The sequence below is a fragment of the Engraulis encrasicolus genome, chromosome 9 (genome assembly GCF_034702125.1).
Source record: "Engraulis encrasicolus isolate BLACKSEA-1 chromosome 9, IST_EnEncr_1.0, whole genome shotgun sequence".
In the NCBI taxonomy this organism is placed as follows: Eukaryota; Metazoa; Chordata; class Actinopteri; order Clupeiformes; family Engraulidae; genus Engraulis; species Engraulis encrasicolus.
In genome coordinates, this window is record NC_085865.1 from 14140404 (window position 1) to 14161915 (window position 21512).

At 40.7% G+C, this 21512-nt stretch overlaps 4 protein-coding genes across 4 annotated transcripts in view; 1 reads left to right on the forward strand and 3 right to left on the reverse strand.

Moving 5' to 3' along the window:
* nsmaf (neutral sphingomyelinase (N-SMase) activation associated factor) overlaps positions 1-8217 on the reverse strand; it is a 31528-nt gene extending 23311 nt beyond the window's left edge. The window contains exons 1-11 of the mRNA XM_063206598.1: positions 7693-8217; positions 7080-7169; positions 6796-6874; positions 6639-6703; positions 5974-6010; positions 5828-5878; positions 5637-5708; positions 5322-5369; positions 5134-5186; positions 3479-3608; positions 1165-1236 (exon numbers count right to left, since the gene is read on the reverse strand). Coding sequence (XP_063062668.1) covers positions 1165-1236; positions 3479-3608; positions 5134-5186; positions 5322-5369; positions 5637-5708; positions 5828-5878; positions 5974-6010; positions 6639-6703; positions 6796-6874; positions 7080-7169; positions 7693-7730 — 735 coding nt within the window. The 5' untranslated portion in view covers positions 7731-8217. The remainder of the gene's footprint in view (positions 1-1164; positions 1237-3478; positions 3609-5133; positions 5187-5321; positions 5370-5636; positions 5709-5827; positions 5879-5973; positions 6011-6638; positions 6704-6795; positions 6875-7079; positions 7170-7692) is intronic.
* Positions 8218-8384: 167 nt separating this feature from the next.
* Positions 8385-12787, forward strand: LOC134455506 (gamma-glutamyl hydrolase-like). The gene is made up of 9 exons (XM_063206599.1): positions 8385-8744; positions 9234-9342; positions 9943-9996; positions 10136-10220; positions 10558-10696; positions 10928-11034; positions 11558-11651; positions 12229-12363; positions 12596-12787. The coding sequence occupies exons 1-9, from the start codon at positions 8489-8491 to the stop codon at positions 12718-12720; spliced, it is 1104 nt and encodes a 367-aa protein (XP_063062669.1). The 5' UTR covers positions 8385-8488; the 3' UTR covers positions 12721-12787.
* A 1364-nt stretch (positions 12788-14151) lies between these two features.
* LOC134454999 (ret finger protein-like 4A) lies at positions 14152-15906 on the reverse strand. The gene is made up of 2 exons (XM_063206074.1): positions 15779-15906; positions 14152-15160 (listed from the first exon to the last, which is right to left on the reverse strand). The coding sequence occupies exons 1-2, from the start codon at positions 15894-15896 to the stop codon at positions 14424-14426; spliced, it is 855 nt and encodes a 284-aa protein (XP_063062144.1). The 5' UTR covers positions 15897-15906; the 3' UTR covers positions 14152-14423.
* A 174-nt stretch (positions 15907-16080) lies between these two features.
* LOC134456116 (RING finger domain and kelch repeat-containing protein DDB_G0271372-like) lies at positions 16081-20536 on the reverse strand. The gene is made up of 4 exons (XM_063207549.1): positions 20358-20536; positions 18206-18298; positions 16934-17170; positions 16081-16110 (listed from the first exon to the last, which is right to left on the reverse strand). Exons 1-4 carry the CDS (start codon positions 20508-20510, stop codon positions 16081-16083), a joined length of 513 nt encoding a protein of 170 aa, XP_063063619.1. The 5' UTR covers positions 20511-20536.
* Between the last annotated feature and the right edge of the window lie 976 nt (positions 20537-21512).

Below are 21512 nucleotides of genomic sequence, written 5' to 3' on the forward strand. Positions count from 1 at the left end.
TAATGCCAAACAGCTTGATTTTGGTTTCATCTGACTACAGCACCTCCTTATCATATCCTAAACCAGTCTGATGTCCGTTGGCAAACCTCAAGTGGGACTGCACAGGTTCCTTCTGAAGTAGAGGTACCATGTGTGCATCACAGGATTTTAAACCTCTGTGGCATTAGTAGTTTTCTCAGTGATTTTGGTCCCAGTAGCTTTGATATCATTGCCTAGTTCATCCCGTACAACTCTAGGGTGATTTCTTTCTGTTCTCATGATTATCAAATCCCTACAAAAGGTCAAATCTTGTATAGAACCCCAGACAGGCTGATGGATAGTCATTTTGTATTCCTCTCATTTTGGAAGAAATGCATCAACAGCTGGGTCATTAATACTCAGTCTCTTTCTTGTGGCTTTGCAGCCCATTTAATCTTTGTTCAGGTCTAAAATCGTGTCCCAGATATCATTTGACCACTCTTTGGTCTTTCCCATGCTGGTGAGGTTGGGGTGTGACTGATTCACTCATACTATGGACTGATTCTGCTGATTCAATGTGTCTTTTATGCATGTTAGTATGTACAGGTGTCTTTAATTCAGATGACAAGTTGATCGGAAGTGCCCATCTGGTCTGTGGGCCCGGAACTGTAATTAGTTGGCAGGGGATCAAATACTTATTTTGCTCGATGAAATGGAAATAAATTAATATATATTCTCTTCAGTTAATTTCTCGATTTTCTTTTTGATATTCTGTCTCTCCATATTAGAATACATATTATCATAACATTTATTGACTGATCATGTCTTTTTTAGTAGGCAAACCAACAAAATCAGCAAGGGATCAAATACATATTGGACTCACTGTATATATATATTTGGGGGCTTTATACCTTTATATTTACAAGTCAGATTGGCACACTACCACAGATTGCACAGGTGACAGATTGCACCACACTACCACATATGAAAATAGTTTAGCGTGTTGCAATTTCACACTGAACTGAGCGAGTCTCTCCAACATTTGAAGATCTGATATTTGCATGTAACAGTAAAGGTGACAACAGAAAAGCAAAGAATATGAACTTTAAGATAACACACTCTCTAAGCAAAAAATAAAATAAAAAGCAAGATTCAGGAACAAGAACTTCTCAGAAACTAGCAAACAGCAATGATTGGATTTCTTACCAAAGGTCGTAAACCATGCCTCCTTTTGTAGATGCGTCTAACATTGTGAAGACTTATCTGCACCACTGAATCCTGAATGAGAAACATCATAATTAGGCAAGGACACAATGGAGGGGAAAAGTGACAAGACACCTCTTTATTTTATATTACATTACATTACACTTAGCTGACAGTCCCTAGGTGCCTTGCTCAAGGGCACTTCTGCCATGGAGGGATTGGTAAGGGTTGGGATTGAACCTGCAACCCTGTGATCTACAGTTCAACTACATAACCACTACACCACAGCTGCACATTTTTTTATTTCTTTCTGAATACTTTCTACAACTTCAACTCTAAAAGGGGTGTCGGCTTCATTCCTAGTTGCTACAGAAAGTGACTTTCATTACGGTCATTCATGAAGACAAATTAAGACTCATGTGTTGGCTGCCAATAACCGAATGGGGCATAGACACAAACTTATGGTTTAATTTCTCCATAGCCCATGCATTTGATTCACACCTAACAAACTTCTTTAACAGTCAGATCCATAATTACTGTAGAGTGGATAATCTTAAACTTCTGCCTCTTCTGCTTTCTCAAATGAGACAAGTTATACATTTATTTAGTGCTGGGATTTTCTCAGAGAACAGTTGAACTGAACGAATTTGCTCTTGCTCTTGCTGCACAAGCGATGCCCATTGTTCATGTGCAGTGATGAGGTTGGGTGCCAAGTTAGTGGCTTATTGTGAGCAAGGGGTTGGTTTAGTTAAACCTCCTGGTAGGAGATTCCTCTGCCCTCATTCTCCTCGAAAGCTATTGCAGGGAACTTTCAAATGTAATATTCTCGTGTGTCCCCACACACAGGCTGCGCAATGCACATCATAGTAATTCCTCTATAGCTGTTAAGGTAAATAATGGATTTCAACGAGTGCTGCCAAAATGGACAAACATTGGGCCAAAAAATATGTAACTAACTTTTTTCAGGCCCGAGCACTGAGGACATATTACTACAAAGCTTTTTTTTTTTTTTAACCTCAACACAAACAGGAACACTAATGCTATAATCTAATTATTATCCTCCGCTTGCAACGACCAACAAATAAGTGAATCACTAGTTCAAAAACACACGTCTGGTGAAAGCAACGTTATAAGTTACTGATTGTATGACTAAGATCGATACAGGGTGATGTAACCCTGGAGGCCACTGGAGCTACAGTGCCAATATCACCCACCAGCTGTGGCCTTCTCAGGGGATTTGCTACTTAATGTGGCCAACCAGGGCCACTGACAGAGTTGGCTGGGCCCAGGACAAAGTCATCTGAAAGCCACCCCCCTCCCAAGCCCAAAAAAGTACAATGTAATGAGGAACCACTTCTGGGCCCCCTTTCTCACTGGGGTCGGGACACCTGTCCCCTTTGCCCCCTCACTGTTGGCACACCTGTGTCCAACAACAACAACAAGAGAGATGATAAACACAAGTTAAGAGAGAGAGCCTACTGTGGGACCCAATACATGTGTTACCCATCAGATGCTGGCTTTATTTAGAAGGGGCCTGAAACAGAACTTAAAAATCAAGGTCAAATTTATTGCCACACTATGTGTGGGATTTCAGATACCCTGGGATTAGCCCTTGGGCACAAGAAGGAACACATTTTACAGTTCATGTACAATCAAAATCATTCTTTACTTAATGTAATCAGATTTTTACCTCTGAATATGTAAATCATTTGTGATCATTGTTCAGTGAGCTGATATATTCCTTGCATTCCCCATCTACTCTGCCCATACTGATTCTTGTTTCATTACCATGCTGGAACCAGCTTCCTCTTCAAGTAAGAACTGCCTCAACAGCATTATATTTCAAAAAGAAATTAAAAACAGCTGCCTTTCATCTGCCTTTGGTCAGTTAGTTAGTCATCTACTCCCTGTAGTACTTCCTATACTTTTCTATTTTCAATAATATTTTTATTCTTTCTTCTTTCTTTCCTCTCAAGCACATTGAATGATGGTTACAGTATGTATGATAATGTGCTTTACAATTCTTATTGCTATTGCTGCCATCAGAGCCGTTGCAGCCACAGATAAGCTGTGAGGGCCTGGCATCTGTTTGAGCACGATTAAATCCAAGACGTTTGGTCTGCACGCTTCTCAGAATGACAAACCCAAACATGCCACATAGCCTTCAGATTCACAATGGGCAAAATATAATTCTGCTGTATTCCACACACACACAAAAAGCATTACTGTACATTTCATTTCAAAAAGCAGGTGTCATTTTGACAGCAGTCTGGATTGCTGCTTAGATCTGTGGGCATGAAAAGAAGCAGGTGCTCACCGGGTAGCCGTTGAGGGGCTGGAAGTAGAGGTTCTTATCCGTGATGCACACGTGACCGGGGTTGGTGACCAGAGGTGACACCATCTCCGCCTCACACTCCATACGAGGCAGCTCAGACACACTCTGGAAGCTGAGAGGCACAAGGCACAAGGCAAGGTTAATTTAACTGAGTACAACAGAGTTCAACTCAATTTGCTTCTAAGCGAATATTTTGTTGAATTCAGTTGAGAATGCAATCATTTGATTCCAAAGGGGAGCGTTTCGCCCAATGCGTCATCAGGTTCGCTCTATGATATGATCCATAGAGCGAACCTGATGACGCATTGGGCGAAACGCGTTGTTCGCTCCAAGAAATAAAGTAAAGAAAAGTAAGCAGTGTGCGGTGTCTCTTGAATTTTGTTCATTGATTCACCTTCTCCTGCCTCACACCTGCACCTGCATTGCTGAGGGCTTGTGCACAAGGACTCTCTTGTACTTTGATCGTTAACTTACTTCCATGTTTTTGCATGCTTTAGAGGCTGATGTATATAGGTTTTTATAGGTGGAAGGCACCTTTTCCCAAAAAAGGCTTAGGCATTCAGCAGGCGTTATTTTGCAGGTGCCTTAGGCTTAAATGGGTTAACAAAAGCACAGAGGAGTAAGACAGGGATCAAGTGTGATATTTGTTAGCCTAAGCCCACCCATCCTAGTGTGATGCAACAGCTCGCAAGGCATTGGAGGTTCTGACAAGCAGGCAAAATGTAATGTTGCAAAAGTAAATTGTATGACAGCTCATGTTTTTTTTAAGAAAGGAGGATGACATATCATATATATTATTAGGCTACAGTGCCACAGATCAGAAACGGTCTGTTGAGGAACTAAAGAGGCCTGCAAACCAAAGTCACCTTCCAGTTCAGAATCCTGCAAGCTGAAGGTGATGCTAAAGTAAGGATAAGACAAAAACAGTACTAGGGCTTAAATATTTAAGAACTATGTTAAGACAAAACTCTTAGCAAGTTTTCTAGCTTAGTCTCACATACCTAATATCAGACACTATGGCCCTGTCCCATTTCTACCATGTTCGCACATACACCACCACCCCCACCCCACCCAACACTTGCTTTTGCGGCTGCACATGAATGTGTAGTGTGTCCCAATACTTTCAAGAGCAAGGGGAAGTGCCTGAGATTCCTTCAAACTTCCCCTTAAATCGCAGTGAGGGTGGGGCCCCACTATGAACAGAGAGGGAGATTACACAAAGTGAAGTGTGAGCAAAGGGTGAGTGGGGAGAAAAAGGATGCAATCATCCGACTGAGAGCTTAATTCCTGGATGGCACACTCTAACAAGGTCTCTGTTTAACAACACAGAGTAGCAGGGCCCGTTCTAGACAATTTGGTGTCCTAGGCGAGCCCCCTCTCTCCTTTTTGAGCAGAAAGAAATTGGCATGTATTACACATAGTGTTGCACAGCTGATCGAGTACCTACATATAAACTGAGTGCCCATGAATAATCATGGTCAACGTAAAGCTAAAGCTTTATTTTGCCCAAAGTTGTAATTCTGAGGGACTTGGCGCCCCCCAACACATTTGGTGCCCTAGGCAACCACCTGCATATGCATATCGCCGACATTGCAGAGCAGTACAAGACAGAAACAAAGAAAAGTTTTCTTCCATACCTGTTTTTATCGAATGAAGTCCTTGCCAGCCTGGACTGGAGAATTGCAGCAATCTATAAAACACACACACATACACAAGACACCATAAGGCTACCACACAAATAGTTTTTTTTCTGTGGAAAATAAATGTATCAGACTCTGAACATGGACGTGCCCTTCCATCAATATATTATAGTGTCACCTCTCACCATAGCTGTTTGGTCGCCCAACTTGTCTAAGCAGGATGCTCTGTGTAACTAACAACAAAGAAAGAAAACAATATGTCAACAACATCTTGCTTAAGGGGGGTGCCACTGTGCCACAAGTCTCCATCGACACACTCACTACCCTTGTGGACCCAGGTTAAAAAAAAACACAACAAAATATGCTCATTACTGCACATTCACATTATTCCATTCAGTATTCCCTAACCTGCCTTGACCCATACTGTATATAAACAAAATAGGTTGCATGAGATAAGTTTTAGAACTTGAGACTTCTGACTTCACTGACGGCCAACATACCTGCAGTATTGTTTGCACAACGTCTTCAGTTTTCCTGGATATCTCCAATTGAAAGAGGAAGTCCTGGTCTTTCTGTATACACAAAGCAATCAAAAGGCCGAGTGCAGCTTGCTTAGTCATCAGCTGATTTTGGCACATCACACCTCATATCAAATAAATACAACTCTTCACAGAATTCAATGAACACTTACCCTTTCAACTTTATATGGGGCGACGACATTCCCATCTTTTATGTAATTAACCTAAAACATCAACCCACATATTCTTGATTATACATGAACAACAAACATACAAGCAATTAAGTTGATACAATGTCTGACTTTTGATAGACACTCACCTGTCTGCTCTCCAGAGATATACATGGGGGTTTACTTCTGGAATGAGCAGATGTATATGTTATTTAAAGAAACACATTTTAAGATAAACATGTTCACACCTGCATTTATCCTTATAACATAAAGAACTACATGGTAAACACAACGAGCGCGAGAGTATGGACTAGAAAGCATAATAGAATTCATCCCTGCTTATTTGCTTGGCACAGATAACAAAAAAGCGTGCACTTGTCCCACACACCTCTGTTGTCAGTCAGGTAATGTGGACATTACAATTAGATGACAAACTCACTGTGGTACGAAATGTTCCACATACACACTGTCCATTCCACTAGCGAGTATCATCTAATTGTTTGCTTGTGGAATGGACAATGTGGGGCATTGATCTATTATTGTTTGACACAGAAGACATAACCATGTGCAATTGGGTCAAAGACGTCCAAAATGAAATTGTCCTTCAGTGTAACGGATACCTTCTGCTGACTCTAACGGTAAAAAAACATGATTTTTAAATTGTTTCAAGTGAATGGATGACAGCCGATAGAATAAAAAGGGTCATGTTTTTTACAGTTACAGTCAGCAGAAGGTATCCGTTACACTGAAGGACAATTTCATTTTGGATGTCTTTGACCCAATTGGTTTGGCTGCAAAGGGTTTCTCCGCTTACTCTGTAAAAGGATTCCGATCACGGTCCTCTGTGGCTTCAATTCTCCTACATTCTTTGAGGGGAATCTGTGGGACAAGATAAGGAATGTGAGACGTGGTGGAAGCATAGCCTATATGTGAGTAGAGGCTGATACATTGATGGAGAGCAGAAAACATACCTTCAGTACAGGTTGGAATCCGTCATCAGGTTCAAATATGATTGATTTGGAACAGATTTTAAAGGATCCTCGCAACTTTCTGTGGACAAATAAAGGCAATGTCATTGCAGTTATTTCCCACATCTATGACATTTTAGAAGAGGACTTGGCTAGACAGATTTCTATTTCCCTTGTATATTGTGTTGCATTGCTTAGCTGCAAACTGGAAACATGTTTCCAGATTCGGAGACAAAAGTAACAATGTGAGTGACATGACATGTTGCCCTCGTGACATCCGAGTTTACCTGTTTTGGGAGGAGCATCCCGAGGTCATCTGATATGCTGTGTGTTGTTCAAAATAATACTCCTCCAGATCCAACAGCAAGAGCGAAAATCTTTGGGTAGAATACACAGACAAGGGGGAATGTCATCATTGTGCCTGTGTAGGGTAGCCTATTCAGGCCACATAACTTTCGAAAATAAAAAACACTTCATTGTACAACAATGCAGTGAAATCTAGAGGTCTACCAGGCTATCTAACATCCAAATGACCGCTCCAACTTCCATTGAATAAGAAGAAAAAACAATGTATCGTGAGGGCCTTTCATGCGCTGTCATGTAGCCGCGCAATGCCTTTCTTTACCCCAGACAGCACGACTGCACACATCATTAGACTACATGAAGACCATTGACATGCCAGGCCTACAAAACACATGATCCAGCGACCTCAATTCACAGTTTACGCCCGCCGCCAACGCTGTCGCTCGGACGAGAAGGCAGACCGTACCCAGTTAAGTCCACACAGGGAAACAGCACAGCGGTGGTTGACACAAATAAAATCAGCAAAACATTGCTTCGTTTCCACAAGGTATCACAAACGCACACGGAAGGTGTAAAGCGGTTTTCTGGTAGACGAACCTTTCTTTAGAACGCTCCTTTTTCCTGATGAAAGCCATCGCGCTTCGCTCACCCAGTGGAGAGAAGCGCGTCAACTGACTTCCGTAAACACCGAAATCTCGCAGAACTGGAGATGAAGCACGCAGGATCTTAATGATTATCCAGGCCTGCCGTGCATAACACCACTTCTTCTTGTTGTGTTTTATTTATTGGCACGTAACACCACAGGAGCAGCAGGCACCTTAGGAGTCTTGTATTTGTCTAGTCTCCTACTTTTGCCAAAATATTATGCATTCTTGCTGTTAGAATTATTTGCATGTAGGCCACAGGCCTGTTGTTATGGCCATTTTCACTCCATTGCTAAAACTATTACATTTTAACTACTACACTTGGGGTACGCTTTTATCCACAGTCATTGTTTAGTTTTTATTAGGCTACATTGGTTTACAGTCCCAGGGGCAATGTGGAGGTGTGTGTCTAGCTCCAGAGGCGCATCTTGTCACCAGGCTAGGCAAGTAGACTTTTGTTCAATATTGGTACCTGGATCATGAACATCATTGATTGGGAGCTGGATTTTAAATAGCATATTGCAAGTGGTTTTTCCTAGTTGTGTTGTTAATATGGAACATTGTACATCTGGGTTTTTTGTTGCCATTTTTGCAAATGGTTTTTGCTTCACAAATAAATTGGTTTTGTCTTTGTTTTGAACATTCAGGCAATTTACACAAGTATCTTCCAAGTGGTAATGGTAAGAGCTAAAGATACAGCATTCAAGTTTCATTAGAGGTTTTTTTTCTTCTACAAATGCAGTTCATTTATGGTCCAACCAGAGGTTATATCAGTCCCTGGGTGGGGCATTCATAAGACAAACTACGTAGTGTGGAACCTGCATAAAAGGACCTGTCCCTGTTGTGCAATTGCACTTTCAACAGAAAGTGTATTAGAGTGTTATCAGCTGTTTTGGGGTGAAGTCATGCAGTTGCTCTCTCTTGCCTGGGTGCTTATCGCACTGTGTGCAATACCAGCTGTTCTCCCACTCCATGAGAAAAGAAGAAATGACAGGCCAATCATTGGTGAGTGCTAATGTACTGTAACTAAAACAAAATGAGCCTACTTACATTATAGCCCTCTTGTTGCAACCTTTAGGCTTTCATACATGTTTCACTGATTTGGATTTGCATTTGCATGCATGTGTATTTCTTTGCATATGTTTGCATTGCTCATTTGTGTTGACATACATGTTATATTATTTTCTTCTATATCAATATTAATATTGTAACTGTTGTATTATTATTAGTATTACACACACACACACACACACACACACACACACACACACACACACACACACACACACACACACACACACACACACACACACGCACACACACGCACACACACACACACACACACACACACACGGCACGCACATTTGTCAGACTGTCAGAGCTGCTCCCAGTCATTACACACACATACACACTACAGCAGTTATATTACTGTGTTTTTGTAGTTTTCATTTTCAATGGTCTATGCTTTTCTTCTGCCTTCTGTGTTGTCCTCAGGGGTTTTGGCACAAGAGATGAAGACTCCTGAGCCATATGGTTCTTCCTACATTGCGGCATCCTATGTGAAGACCTTGGAGGCTGCAGGAGCACGAGTCGTTCCAGTGAGGTGGGAACTGAGGAGCTGTGGGGCTGGAATTAAACCAATTTCTTATCACTCATAGATGTATTACGTCAGGGTTTCCCAAACTGGGGTGCGTGCACCCCTGGGGGTGCGCGACTTGCTACAAGAGGGTGCACGAGTTGAATAGAGCAATGGCTGAGATGTTTGTTTTTATACAAACATTACATAGTTTATAATTGTTTTTTGGTGAATTGTATGCTGGAGGGATCCAGCTGAAGTGTCATTTATAACTGCTAGACTTGTTATGCAACAAGTTCCATTAATGATGGCAAAAAAAACGTCAGGTCTATTGGAAATGAAGATTGCCCAAAATATGTGGCTGTGCAACATTTACTTAGGGGGTGCGCGAACCACATTGAAATGTAAAAGGGGGTGCGCAGGGGGAAAAGTTTGGGAACCGCTGTATTAGGTGATAACCACTAAATACCTACCAATCTCAGCGGTATATCATACCAATGCCTAAATTATGAATGTGTAGGTATTTTTAAAAAAAAATCACAACTAGAAACTTTGTGTGCATATGTAATGATTGTTTTATGTATCTCTCTCTCTCTCTCTCTCTCTCTCTCTCTCTCTCTGTTACAGGGTGGTGAATCGAACTGAGGAGGAGTATCATCAGTTGTTTAAGTCATTAAATGGGTAAATCAGTTCAGAAATAGAATAATAATAAATAGAATAATAATCTCAACAAAAGTCCAACAGCAAAAGTAGACTGCAGTTGGAAAGTTTTATGTCCATGGTGTTTTTAAGAGTTGTGAGTCGCACGTTGTGTTTGCAGTCTTCTTCTTCCAGGTGGAGCAGCTAACCTCATGACATCCGGATACGCCAAAGCAGCTAACATCTTCTACAGACTCGCTTTAGAGGTTTGGAAAACACATTTCAGCCTTTACATTCTCTGCCTATGTACTGTTATGGATTAGATGCCTGAATTGCTAGGAGTAGCCATTGTTTGCTTTTAATTAGGCCTAATACAATACAGCATCACATTATAATTTACCCCATAATTACATGGCAATTTGGCCAGCCTATATATGAACATTTTTCAGTAGAACATTTTTCTGCCCCTGTCTGTCTGTCTGTCTCTCTCTCCCTCTCTCTCTCTCTCTCTCTCTCTCTCTCTCTCTCTCTCTCTCTCTCTCTCTCTCTCTCTCTCTCTCTCTCTCTCTCTCGCATGCTCTCTCGCTCTCTCTCATGTCACAGGCTAATGACCAGGGTGATTATTTTCCGATATGGGGAACTTGTCTTGGATTTGAGCAGCTCTTGGTCATCACCGCTGGAGAGAATCTCCTGTGCCGCACCAACACCAGTGGGATATCTCTACCCTTGGACTTTGTACCAGGTCAGTGGAGTGCAATGAATGTCTGTCTTGCTTATCCTATTTCAAATTAAAACTAATATTACAATTAATAGCAATCCCAAATCATATTGAGATTATTTTCACTCCAATTTTAATACAGTCCAGTTGAAATAAGGGAACAGTAAAGTGTGATTGAAGGCTCACTGTACGGTATGTGAACCAATATTTAGTAAATATTTTACACCAAATAATAAAATCTAATTTCTAACATAGATTCCGCCAACAGTAAGCTCTTCAAGGATTTCCCAGAAGATGTGATGACATCTCTTGCTACTGAAAACATTACAGTGAATTTCCACAAATGGAGCATCTCTACTGAGGTGGGCGAAACTGTTGGCCAGTGGTTCCCAAACTGGAGGCCGGGACCCTTGGGGGAGTAGGGGTCGCGAAAGTACTGCAGGGGGGGTCGCAGATAAAAGGGATTTTGTATAAAAACAACAAACCCCAAAGTTAACAATTAACATAACTCTATAAATTGGTTAGTTACAGGGTTCACTTGTATGATTATTATCAATGCATTTACTGTTCCTGTGACCTTCAAGTTAAAACTTTTTTTTAAGCGACCTTGGTGTTTTGAAAGGCGCCGTATAAAACGAAAGTATTGTTACTGTTATTATTATTATTATTATTATTATTATTATTATTATTATTATTAATTGACAAAAAAGTTTAGCGTTTGGAATGTAGGGCACTAGGGGTGGGGGTCACAAAAATATTCTTAGGTCCAAAAGGGGGGGGGGTCCAAACATAAACAATTTGGGAACCACTGCTGTAGGCCACCCTGTCACTTGGCACAACGGGGTGTTTCTCGGCCGTGAATCTGTTTTGATTTCACTCACGCAGAATTTCACCAAGAGCGAGGAGCTCAGGACTTTCTACAAAATCTTGAGCACCAACGTAGACGATGGGAACATAGAGTTCATTTCTACCATGGAGGGTAAGGAGGATTGCAGTGAAATTGCATGCGTGCATGCTTGCGTGCATGTGTGCGTGTGCGTGCGTGCAGGTGTGCGTGCTCGAATGCATGTGTGTGTGCATGCACGTGTGTGTGTGTGCACATGTACTTGTGTGTGTGTGTGCGCGCCTTCGTGTGTGTGTGTGTGTGTGTGTGTGTATGTCCGTGTGTGTGTGTGCGTGTGCCTGCGTGTGTGCGTGCCTGTGTGTGTGCTTGTGTGTGTGTGTGTGTGTGTGTGTGTGTGTGTGTGTGTGTGTGTGTGTGCATGTTCATTTCCGTGTCTTCCTGTGTGTGTGCTTGTGTCTGTGTGTGTGTGTGTGTGTGTGTGTGTGTGTGTGTGTGCATGTTCATGTGTGTGTCTGCCTGTGTGTGTGCTTGTGTTTGTGTGTGTCTGTGTGTGTGTGTGTGTGTGTGTGTGTGTGTGTGTGTGTGTGTGTGTGTGTGTGTGTGTGTGTGTGTGTGTGTGTGTGTGTGTGTGTGTGTGTGTGTGTGTGTGTGTGTGTGTGTGTGTGAAGTGAAAGCTTGCATGTGTGTGTAATAATTTTGTCCTTTTGTGTAGCCTATGACTACCCCATCTACGGAGTGCAGTGGCATCCTGAGAAGAATGCCTTTGAGTGGAGCCGGGATTACTACCCCCACACCCCCTCAGCCATCAAGATGACCTTCCACATGGCACACTTCTTCGTCAATGAGGGTACTATGAATATAATAATAACAACAACCACAACAACAACCGTAATAATAATACATTGATATTGTATAACACTTTTCAAGGTACTCAAAGATGCTTATATTGGAGCTCCTTATATATATACGTATGTGACTTTCACATCTAAATTAAATGCATCAAATTGACCTTAGTTTCTTTGTTGCTCCAGCTAGTGTGGCTTTGTGTCTGTCTGATGGTTTGATTTGTCCACTCACAGCTAAGAAAAGCTTCCATTCCTTTGCCAGTGAAGAGGAGGAGAACAAATGGCTGATCTACAACCACCATCCCATATTCTCTGGAGCCGATGGCTCTTCGTTCATACAGAAGTATTACTTTGATTGATTTCATTCCATGTTTTAAACTTTATCATTAAACATGAAGTATAATCATTAAACATCATAATACTGTTTTTTCCTGTATTATGTGGCTCCTTTGTATTTGAAGGCCATGTCCATCCAGGTAACAGGCAAAAGTTTTGACATCTGACACTTAAAGGTGCACTGTGTAAGATGGTGGTCAGAGTAGGTATTGCAACTAAGCTACTCATTCAAACTGTGCTGCCTATTGACAAATTTGATCTTTTCATGAATATTTACAAAATAATAATAAACTTATATTTACTGGTATGACACAGCACAATATTTTTCAGTGGCTCCGGTTCCAGTTTGCCCACCAAATGAGATTTGAGCGCTTAGAAAGACAGAAGTGACGTCAAGTGAAACCCAGCTATTTCCTTTGTAATAAACTAGTATTTCCTAGTATGACCAAAGTATGTTTTGCAGCTAAAAATGTCTACTTCTCGAAATTCTAAATGGCGGACATGGGGAAGATCCCCCTATTCATGTATGAAAAGTGCAATTTTCCCAGTCGAATACTTAAGATTTGATGGTGTTGGTTAGTATTTGTGAAAAATGTAACATTTTTGAATGGGCAGAGTGAATTCTGGAAATAGACTACTACAAATATTACACAGGGCACCTTTAAGGAGCACTATATTTTATGTTGTTGTTGTTTTCCAAAATCTATTTCAGTTTCTTCTCATACTCTGGGACCTATGCCCAATCTGCATAGCCAGAATAATCTCTCCATTTTAATCTATTTTAGTGTCTAAAATTTTTGATCTATTAATCATTTCAGTTCGCGTGACACTTGTTTGTATACTCAGACTGGAGTGTAATTTCCATAGCAACAACACAGAGCTGTCATTAATATGGGACGCTCCCAGTGCATTGTGATCACTGCAATTTTCCTCATGTAACTACAGGTGGTGGTATTTCTTCCAAAATGGCCTTATTCATTTAAACTACTGACAGTTGTAGCAAATAGCCTTAAAACTGTGTGTACATGTGGAGGCTAATGCAAAAAAAAAATCTTAATAAAATGAAGAGTTAAGATTTTCATGTCAGACAATTCACCAAGATATTATTTTGGGATAAACTTTTATGTTATATATTAGCAGGCCTACTGTATTTTCATTGTTGTCGTTAAACATTATAGATTACTCATGCCTTGTCACCTGGGACGATGTTTTTCTTAAGTGCCACCTAGTTTAAAATAGTCTATTGGACACACTTGCATGTATGCAGTGCCATCTGCAAAAATCAATAATTGGGCTTTGTGTTATGGTAAATTCATTTTTTTTATTGCAATACACTATTTCAAAATACATAAATGACAACCATGAAAGCTTATTCTTTATGTAGCATCCGCACACACACACACACACACACACACACACACACACACACACACACACACACACACACACACACACACACACACACACACACACACACAAGTTACAGTTATCATACAGGGTATGGGTTACAGTTCCTGCAAACGTCTAGTATCAAGGCCAGCTCCCCTCACCTTCAGGGAACAGCTGCCCAGAGAGAGAAGCTATTGATACGGTAAGTTAAAGTGCAGATTCAGTTACAGATAACAGTTTGAAATGGAATTCCATTCATGTAGGCCTAGTGAAAAAAAGAGGGAAAATATATTAGTCTTCCTCGAGTGTTTGGAAATGAGATTCAAGGGGTGGTAGCTCAAGGAGGGGGTTCTGAATCAGGCACACTTTCAGGCCCCTCAGTAGGCAAGCTCTCAGGCCCCTGCAAGCTCTCAGGCCCCTCAGTAGGCACGCTGTCAGGACCCAGGTCCTCAGTAGGCACACTTTCAGATCCCTCTGTAGGCAACATCTCAGGCCCCTCAGTAGGCACGCTCTCAGGCCCCTCAGTAACCTCCTGATGGAGGTCACAAAGTACCAGACTAGAGGATTTGTCCACCAGAGGACCAATGCTGAAAACTGGCCTCATCGTCTGACCGTGATGAACCGGAAATGTGTGCAGGGCAGCACCGGTGACCACATTGTAAAAGCGCAAGCGGTGTTCATCGCAGTCGAGGAGGATGCCGAGGAGGGAGAGGTCTTCCTCGGTCACCTTGTACGAGTCGCCATTGGATTCTGCCGACAGGACGCCAGATTCTGACTCCAGAGTCCAAGACGGTGCACCATGTTCCAGTGGAGATGCCTCTTGGCCTGGCTGGACTTGTAGTACCCCCGTCGCCCAGGTGGGGCACTCTCTCACGTCCACCTCCCAGTAGTGCTTACCAGCTGTGAAACACTGCTCTGCCAGGACGCTCAGAAAGCTTTCACCGTTATGGTGACTTTTAATTGTTTTCTTACTCGACGTGCTGTTGTTGATGGAAAATGTCACTTGTCTGTTGTCCTCGGATACTCTCAGCCTTTCGTCTGCCATGTTTTTATCAAAAGTGATGAATTCACTGACTGTTTAGAGGAAGGTAATAACAAACAAATTGAATATACACCAGGCGATATCAAACAAGTCCCAGTCACACAGTGTACTAGGCCTAGAGAAAGCGACAACAAAATTACAACAGTAGGCTACACAGAAGGCCAACCTTCAGTGATTTTGCGTGTATTAAATCACAGTTATCACACATTCTATACTGTGTACTGTTTTGTCAAGGGGAGCCTCACTCACTCAAATGCCACATTAGTATGTTCAGTCTATTAGACTATAACTCCAATCACCCCCCATATGTCAATATAGGACTCAAAGCTATGAAGAGGTGAAAACCAGTTAAAAACAGTATGGGCAAAGTAGCAGACAGGGCAGGGCTACTGGCATGCAAAGTGCCATGGTTTGTTTTAGCAAATTAGCCAGATCCCATCAAACTATTTAGACATTTGTGATTGAACAAGACAGTGAACAAATGAAAATAATCACACAATATGTCATGGGTGACCTTAATTAAGCAATGCGCCATTGGGTGGGTGTTGACATCCACTCCATCTAGCCTACTTAATATTCCGATAATGATGATTGACAGATTTGTGAGTAAATATGTATTACTGATAAACAATAGTGGGTTTGAAACTTACATTCCCATGGGCATGGTAGAAACTCTTTAATCTTCTCCAGGATTGTATTGACAGAGCTCACCAAAGACTCCAGCCTGAGGTTATCGAACTTGTAACTACTCTCCCAGTTTACAAACATCTCCAAATCTTTCATCCTGCGAACGCCAATGTTACAGTAAATGAGTAACACTGTAACTGAGAAACTGAGTAAAAATAATTATTGTTTTAGACTAGATTTCAGTGATAGTACAGATAGGATACAGTATAATGTACGTAGAATAATAATGGAAGCCTCAATGCTGTACAGTTTGACGTATAAATACCTACCTTTCTTCCAGTTCCTTGTATTGTTTCTGTAAAAGAAAAGAAAAGAAAAGTTGTATATCACCAATGGTGTGAAAATTATACAATGTTTGTTGCAGACATCATAATTAACGTTATGTAACAACTAGAGCTGGGACTCAATTAAAACATTTAATCGTGACCCAGCTATGGCTCAAGTCAACAGAGCAAAACAATGTTTTAGGTATAGGTAGGCTATAGGTTGACAACCTCTGTAAACTATAACATTGTTTTTTAAAAACACAATGTTTTCAAGTACATCCGAACATGTAAACCCTGACTATTAGAAAACATCTCTTTGTTGCTTCGGAGGCTATAATAGACTTTGTTGATTTATCAACAGTTGATTACAAAAAAGAAGAGAGATATCAAATCAATTTCAGCAGGCTGTACTCAATCAGGCGTAATGCTGTGCTCCACTGGTCTTATCCAAAATTACATAACATAACTATATTGTAGTGCGATTAAAATGTGTTATTGTCTTATAAATGTGTTAATGTTTGTGTAGTTAATTCATTGTTATTAATTGAATTAAGTCCCAGCCCAAGTAATAATGTTATGTAATAACGTAATTTAGAAGTGCCATGTGGATGTCTGCCAAAGGTTTTGTGGCACTGTTAAGATGGAACTGTAGGTATGCATCATTATAATGCCAGGTTCCTCTTTGTAGGACAGTGACACTAAACACTAAACGAGGGAGCTGGAGCACACTGCACCTTAAACTGTTTTATTTAGTGCAAACAAGAGACCAACACTTCGATGTTGCCGTCACATCCTTTTCAGGGTCACTCAAAGTTTTGGGGGTTTTGACTGTATCACAGGACTGGTACTTACCAGAGTGTCAGCAGTGTTCTGGTCAGTTTCGTTTTCAAGCTCTTGCAAATCGTTTGAGATGTCTGCCATTCCCTGCTGTATTTCTTCCGCCTTCTCCTCAACATCAAGGAGTTTGTCGCTCAGCTGTTTTTCCATGGCATCTAACAGTTGGAGTGCCTTTTTCTTATTTTCCTCCACAATGACGTCAAGGTCCTTATACAGCTTGTTTATCTTATCTTTAGATTTAGTAAAGTTATTCTGTGGAGAAAAAAAAGGAGGGGGTGATTCCATCAGGGTACCACCAACATTCGATTGTGAAAATGTACGGTAGCAGTACAGTAGTACAGTGGTTCCCAACCTATGGGTCGGGACCTACCTCATGGGTCACCAAAGATCCACAGGGGGTCGCGGAGCCCTCTTGATTTTAAGGGGTTTCATTTTAAATATATATAGCCCATGTTGAATAAAAGACAAAGCATTTAACTAATAAATGCATAGAAGCAACAAATTGTAAGTGCTACATTAAACATTTATTCTATATTTGACCAAAGACGAATTGAGGAATAAAATAACTAAAATTAGTTTTCGCAGGAAACAGAGGGCATCTTGTGACTCCGTCTCGCGCGGGCGCTCGCGTGGTTGGGTCACCAAAGCTTACAATAGTCAGAACATGGGTCCTTTAAGAAAAAGGTTGGGAACCACTGCAGTAGTATACTGTACAAGTCCATCATATCAACCTATTGTTATTGGGTTCTTCTCTCCATTATCCTAACTCCCATCCTCCCTTGTGCTTGTGGCTTTGTGATGATGTCACTGACAACAGAAGTTTAATTCAATCTCGCAAATGCACAATTGAAAAGTTATTTTCTCATTTGCAGTCGGGATGTGGAATGGGGAAAAGTCCCCCAAAGGTTGTTGAGGCTAGGAAGCTTTATTGTTTTCTCCATGCATTTGGGCATCAGCGAAGCGCAAGGTCAAAAGCAAAGGTCGCGGGCGGGAGGTAATGGAATGCACCCATAGTCATTTTTCCTCCAGACTTGTAATTCATGTTATGGTATAGGCCGAACATTTGTATTTGCATGGTGTTGTCAATGTTTGAGGTGTCTCCTCCAGCTTTGGATTACTTATTTCCATCAATAAATCATACATGAAATGAAATGAAATGAAATGAAATGAAATAAAATGAAATATAATATAATATAATATAATACAATATAATATAATAAAACAAAACAAAACCAAACAAAACAAAACAAAATAAAATAAAATAAAATAAATTAACATATTCCTCACCTCCAAACCAGTCAATATTGGTTCTAGTGCTGGGACGCTGCCTAGCTTCCTCATTTTTCCCTCTAAATCCTTCGTGCTCTTTGCTAGATCGGCCTGAAGAGGGGCAAAAAAACATTCATTTAAGTCACTAACCTGGCTTTACCCAGAGCCGTGTGTATCCACTCAACTTCGTGAACTACTCACATTCAGATTCATTGTGTGGTTCAAGTTATTAAGTCACATCCCACCAGGTTGGTTAATAAATCCATTCTCTATCTATACAATTGAACTGTTTCCTACATTTCATTGCAGATTAAAACAATTTTTTTGTTTATTGTGATCACAATTTTCTCTTCCAACAACCACAGTCAATTGACTTGTGGTAATATTTTTGAATGTACTTCGTGTATACTTACAAACCCCAACTCCAATGAAGTTGGGACGTTTGGTAAACAGTGAATAAAATCAAAATGCTATCATTTTCAAAACATTCAATCTATTCATTAGATGGAGAATAGTGAAAAGACAACATATTAAGTGTTAAAACCGAGAAAAAGTATTGTTTTGGGGGACATATGTACTCATTTCTAATTTGATAAATCCAACACGTCTCAAATAAGTTGGGACGGGGATCAGTGAAATTTAGTAAACATCCAAATAAGATCAAACAACAAAGAAGAACATTTCAAAATGAATTGTACTGACGGACAATATAGGTGTCCAGGTATAAGATCATCACAGAGAGGCTGAGTCACTCAGAATTAAAGATGCAAATGGAATAATTACCATAGTCATTACATACATTTTTGAATTCCCTTTGATTTACCACGATTGAGTGTATATAAGACATATTTTTCTTACTAAAGTCATTGTATAGGTTCATGACACCATGAAATATATATTGGCTGTAGTCTCACTCTAATTCCTGGAGTGCTAGAGCTATTGAAAATTGACCATATTAATAAGAATGCTTAATGCGTGCAAATGATACAGGGGTGTAACATTCTCCTAAGCACCTGAGCTCACTTGAAATAAACCCAGAAGACATGGGAAACTGTCCTTTGCTTACAGAAGTCAGCAGAAGTTGTAGAAGGCCATTCTTTTTATATAATAGAGCATTGCTCATCCTGTGCTACAGTGAAAATGGACCATCCAACTTGTGTTAGTGCTAACTTCAAAAGTCAGCCTCCATGATGGCATGCGGGTGCAGTAGTGCATTGGTTAAGATGTTCTCACTCATCTGTAGAGTTAAATACAGTGCTGAATGGTATAAATGGGTTTTAAACAGCATGAAAAGCCACTCATGCATTATATTTTGAAGGGAGATCTTTGATTACGGCCACATAGTAAGGTCAAATTGCATTCTCTACTATGTTTTAACAGTTTGGCTCCATCATAAGGACCAGCAGGTGATAAAATGGTGGGCTTTTGGTCAAGACCTGTCACACTGTAAGCACTACAGAAAGGAAAACATTGCAAAACATGACAAGGAATACACCCACCATTTAAGCTGGTGAAATCATGTCCAAGATAGGAATTAACACTGTTTTTATATAAAATCATCTCATCGGTTAATGTATTTAACTGTTAAGTGTTGTCTTTTGTTTTGTTTTTAGTCTTCCTCGATATTTGCTGCCATTTATTGTCCCCGTCCCAACTCTTTTGAGACGTGTTGGATTTATCAAATTAGAAATGAGTACATATGTCCCCCAAAACAATATTTTTTCTCGGTTTTAACACTTAATATGTTGTCTTTTCACTATTCTCCATCTAATGAATAGATTGAATGTTTTGAAAATTATATCATTTTGATTTTATTCACTGTTTACCAAACGTCCCAACTTCATTGGAGTTGGGGGTTTGTAAGTGATTTACACTACACTCTTCATGAGAGTGAATTGGTTGAAAATGGAAACCAGGGGAAGTTTCAATGTTCCAACAATATGCATAGTTACAATGTTTGAGACATAAAGGTAACACATGTTAACAGGTACATGTGACACATGTTACGATGCTTTAGGCACACAGGTAAGAGAAAAAAAACTATGTTGCAATGCATAGTCTTAAGTGTAACACAGACAATCAGGTATTTTCCGTCATAAAGATAACACAATAAAGACACAGTTACAATGTGTAGGCTTAAATGTAACACAACAATAAAAACGTGACTTACCATTTGCTTCTCACATGCATCTTTGAGAGAGGAGCGGGGATGGCCCCTGTGTTCCTTGCTGGTCAAGCACTTGTCACATATGGCCACATCACACACCGTACAAAAGATGAGCACGGGCCGATCATGGCCATTGCATTTGACCGACGAGGACATAAGTGATGTGCTACAGGTGTTGAGGACGGGAGCGGAGTGAGTGACGACTCAGAACCGAGGAATAAGAAGAAGGGCAGAGAGAGGGCTAATGTTAATAAGATGCAAGGAATGCAAAACTACCAGTAGTCAACACCACCCCCAAATGGAAAGAACACATTACGTAACTGACACAGAAGTGACAGAAGGAATTCCTTGAAGTCATCAAAATGGTAATTTATGGAGGAACGGTAGCACACCGCACTAATACACCTGCACCATACATGTGATGGAAGGGATGACTGGTAGGCCACACCCTGGAGGGACAGTTCTCTATTTCCTTTTGCATTTTATGTTAAAAATCACACTTTTAGAAACTGTACCTCCAACAACATTGAGCCTTTAACATCTGCCCTTAAACTTAGAATTTTTTGCAAGCTTTTAACATCCATTGAGGGGGGTGGGGGTTGTTTTCTGGCCCAGGGGCCCATGGAATCACAACCTATTCCTGGCCCTTGGGGACCCAGGTTCAAGTACAGCCTGGATTGTGTTCCAACCCTACCCTATCTCTCACTATACTGGTTGCCCAATCCACTCTTCACTATGTCATGATCAAGCAAAAAGCACTAAGAAAATGGAATTGTATTCATTGACCTCTTCTAATTAAATGCCTTTTGCTGTATACCTGTAAATCAGCCATAGACTGAGCGGCGTGTGCACTCCTACACAGAGGGGTGTTTCCGGTCTTGGCCTTACCAGGAAATAACCTCAACATAGCATCACGGTTTTCCTGAGAAATGCTTTTCCCAAATTAATTCATTTCCTCATTTGAATGTACACTGAGTCATCACAGACAAAAAGATGACGAAACAATGTTATGGAAACAACATGTAGGCCTAAATGACATTAAAGTCAAAACAGCATGAGACACAGTGGCAATAAAGAATATGCTGCATTCCATAAAACCTTTTGTTAGTATGGCTGTGAAACAGAATGCAGGAAGGCAGATGTGATGATCTATTTTAT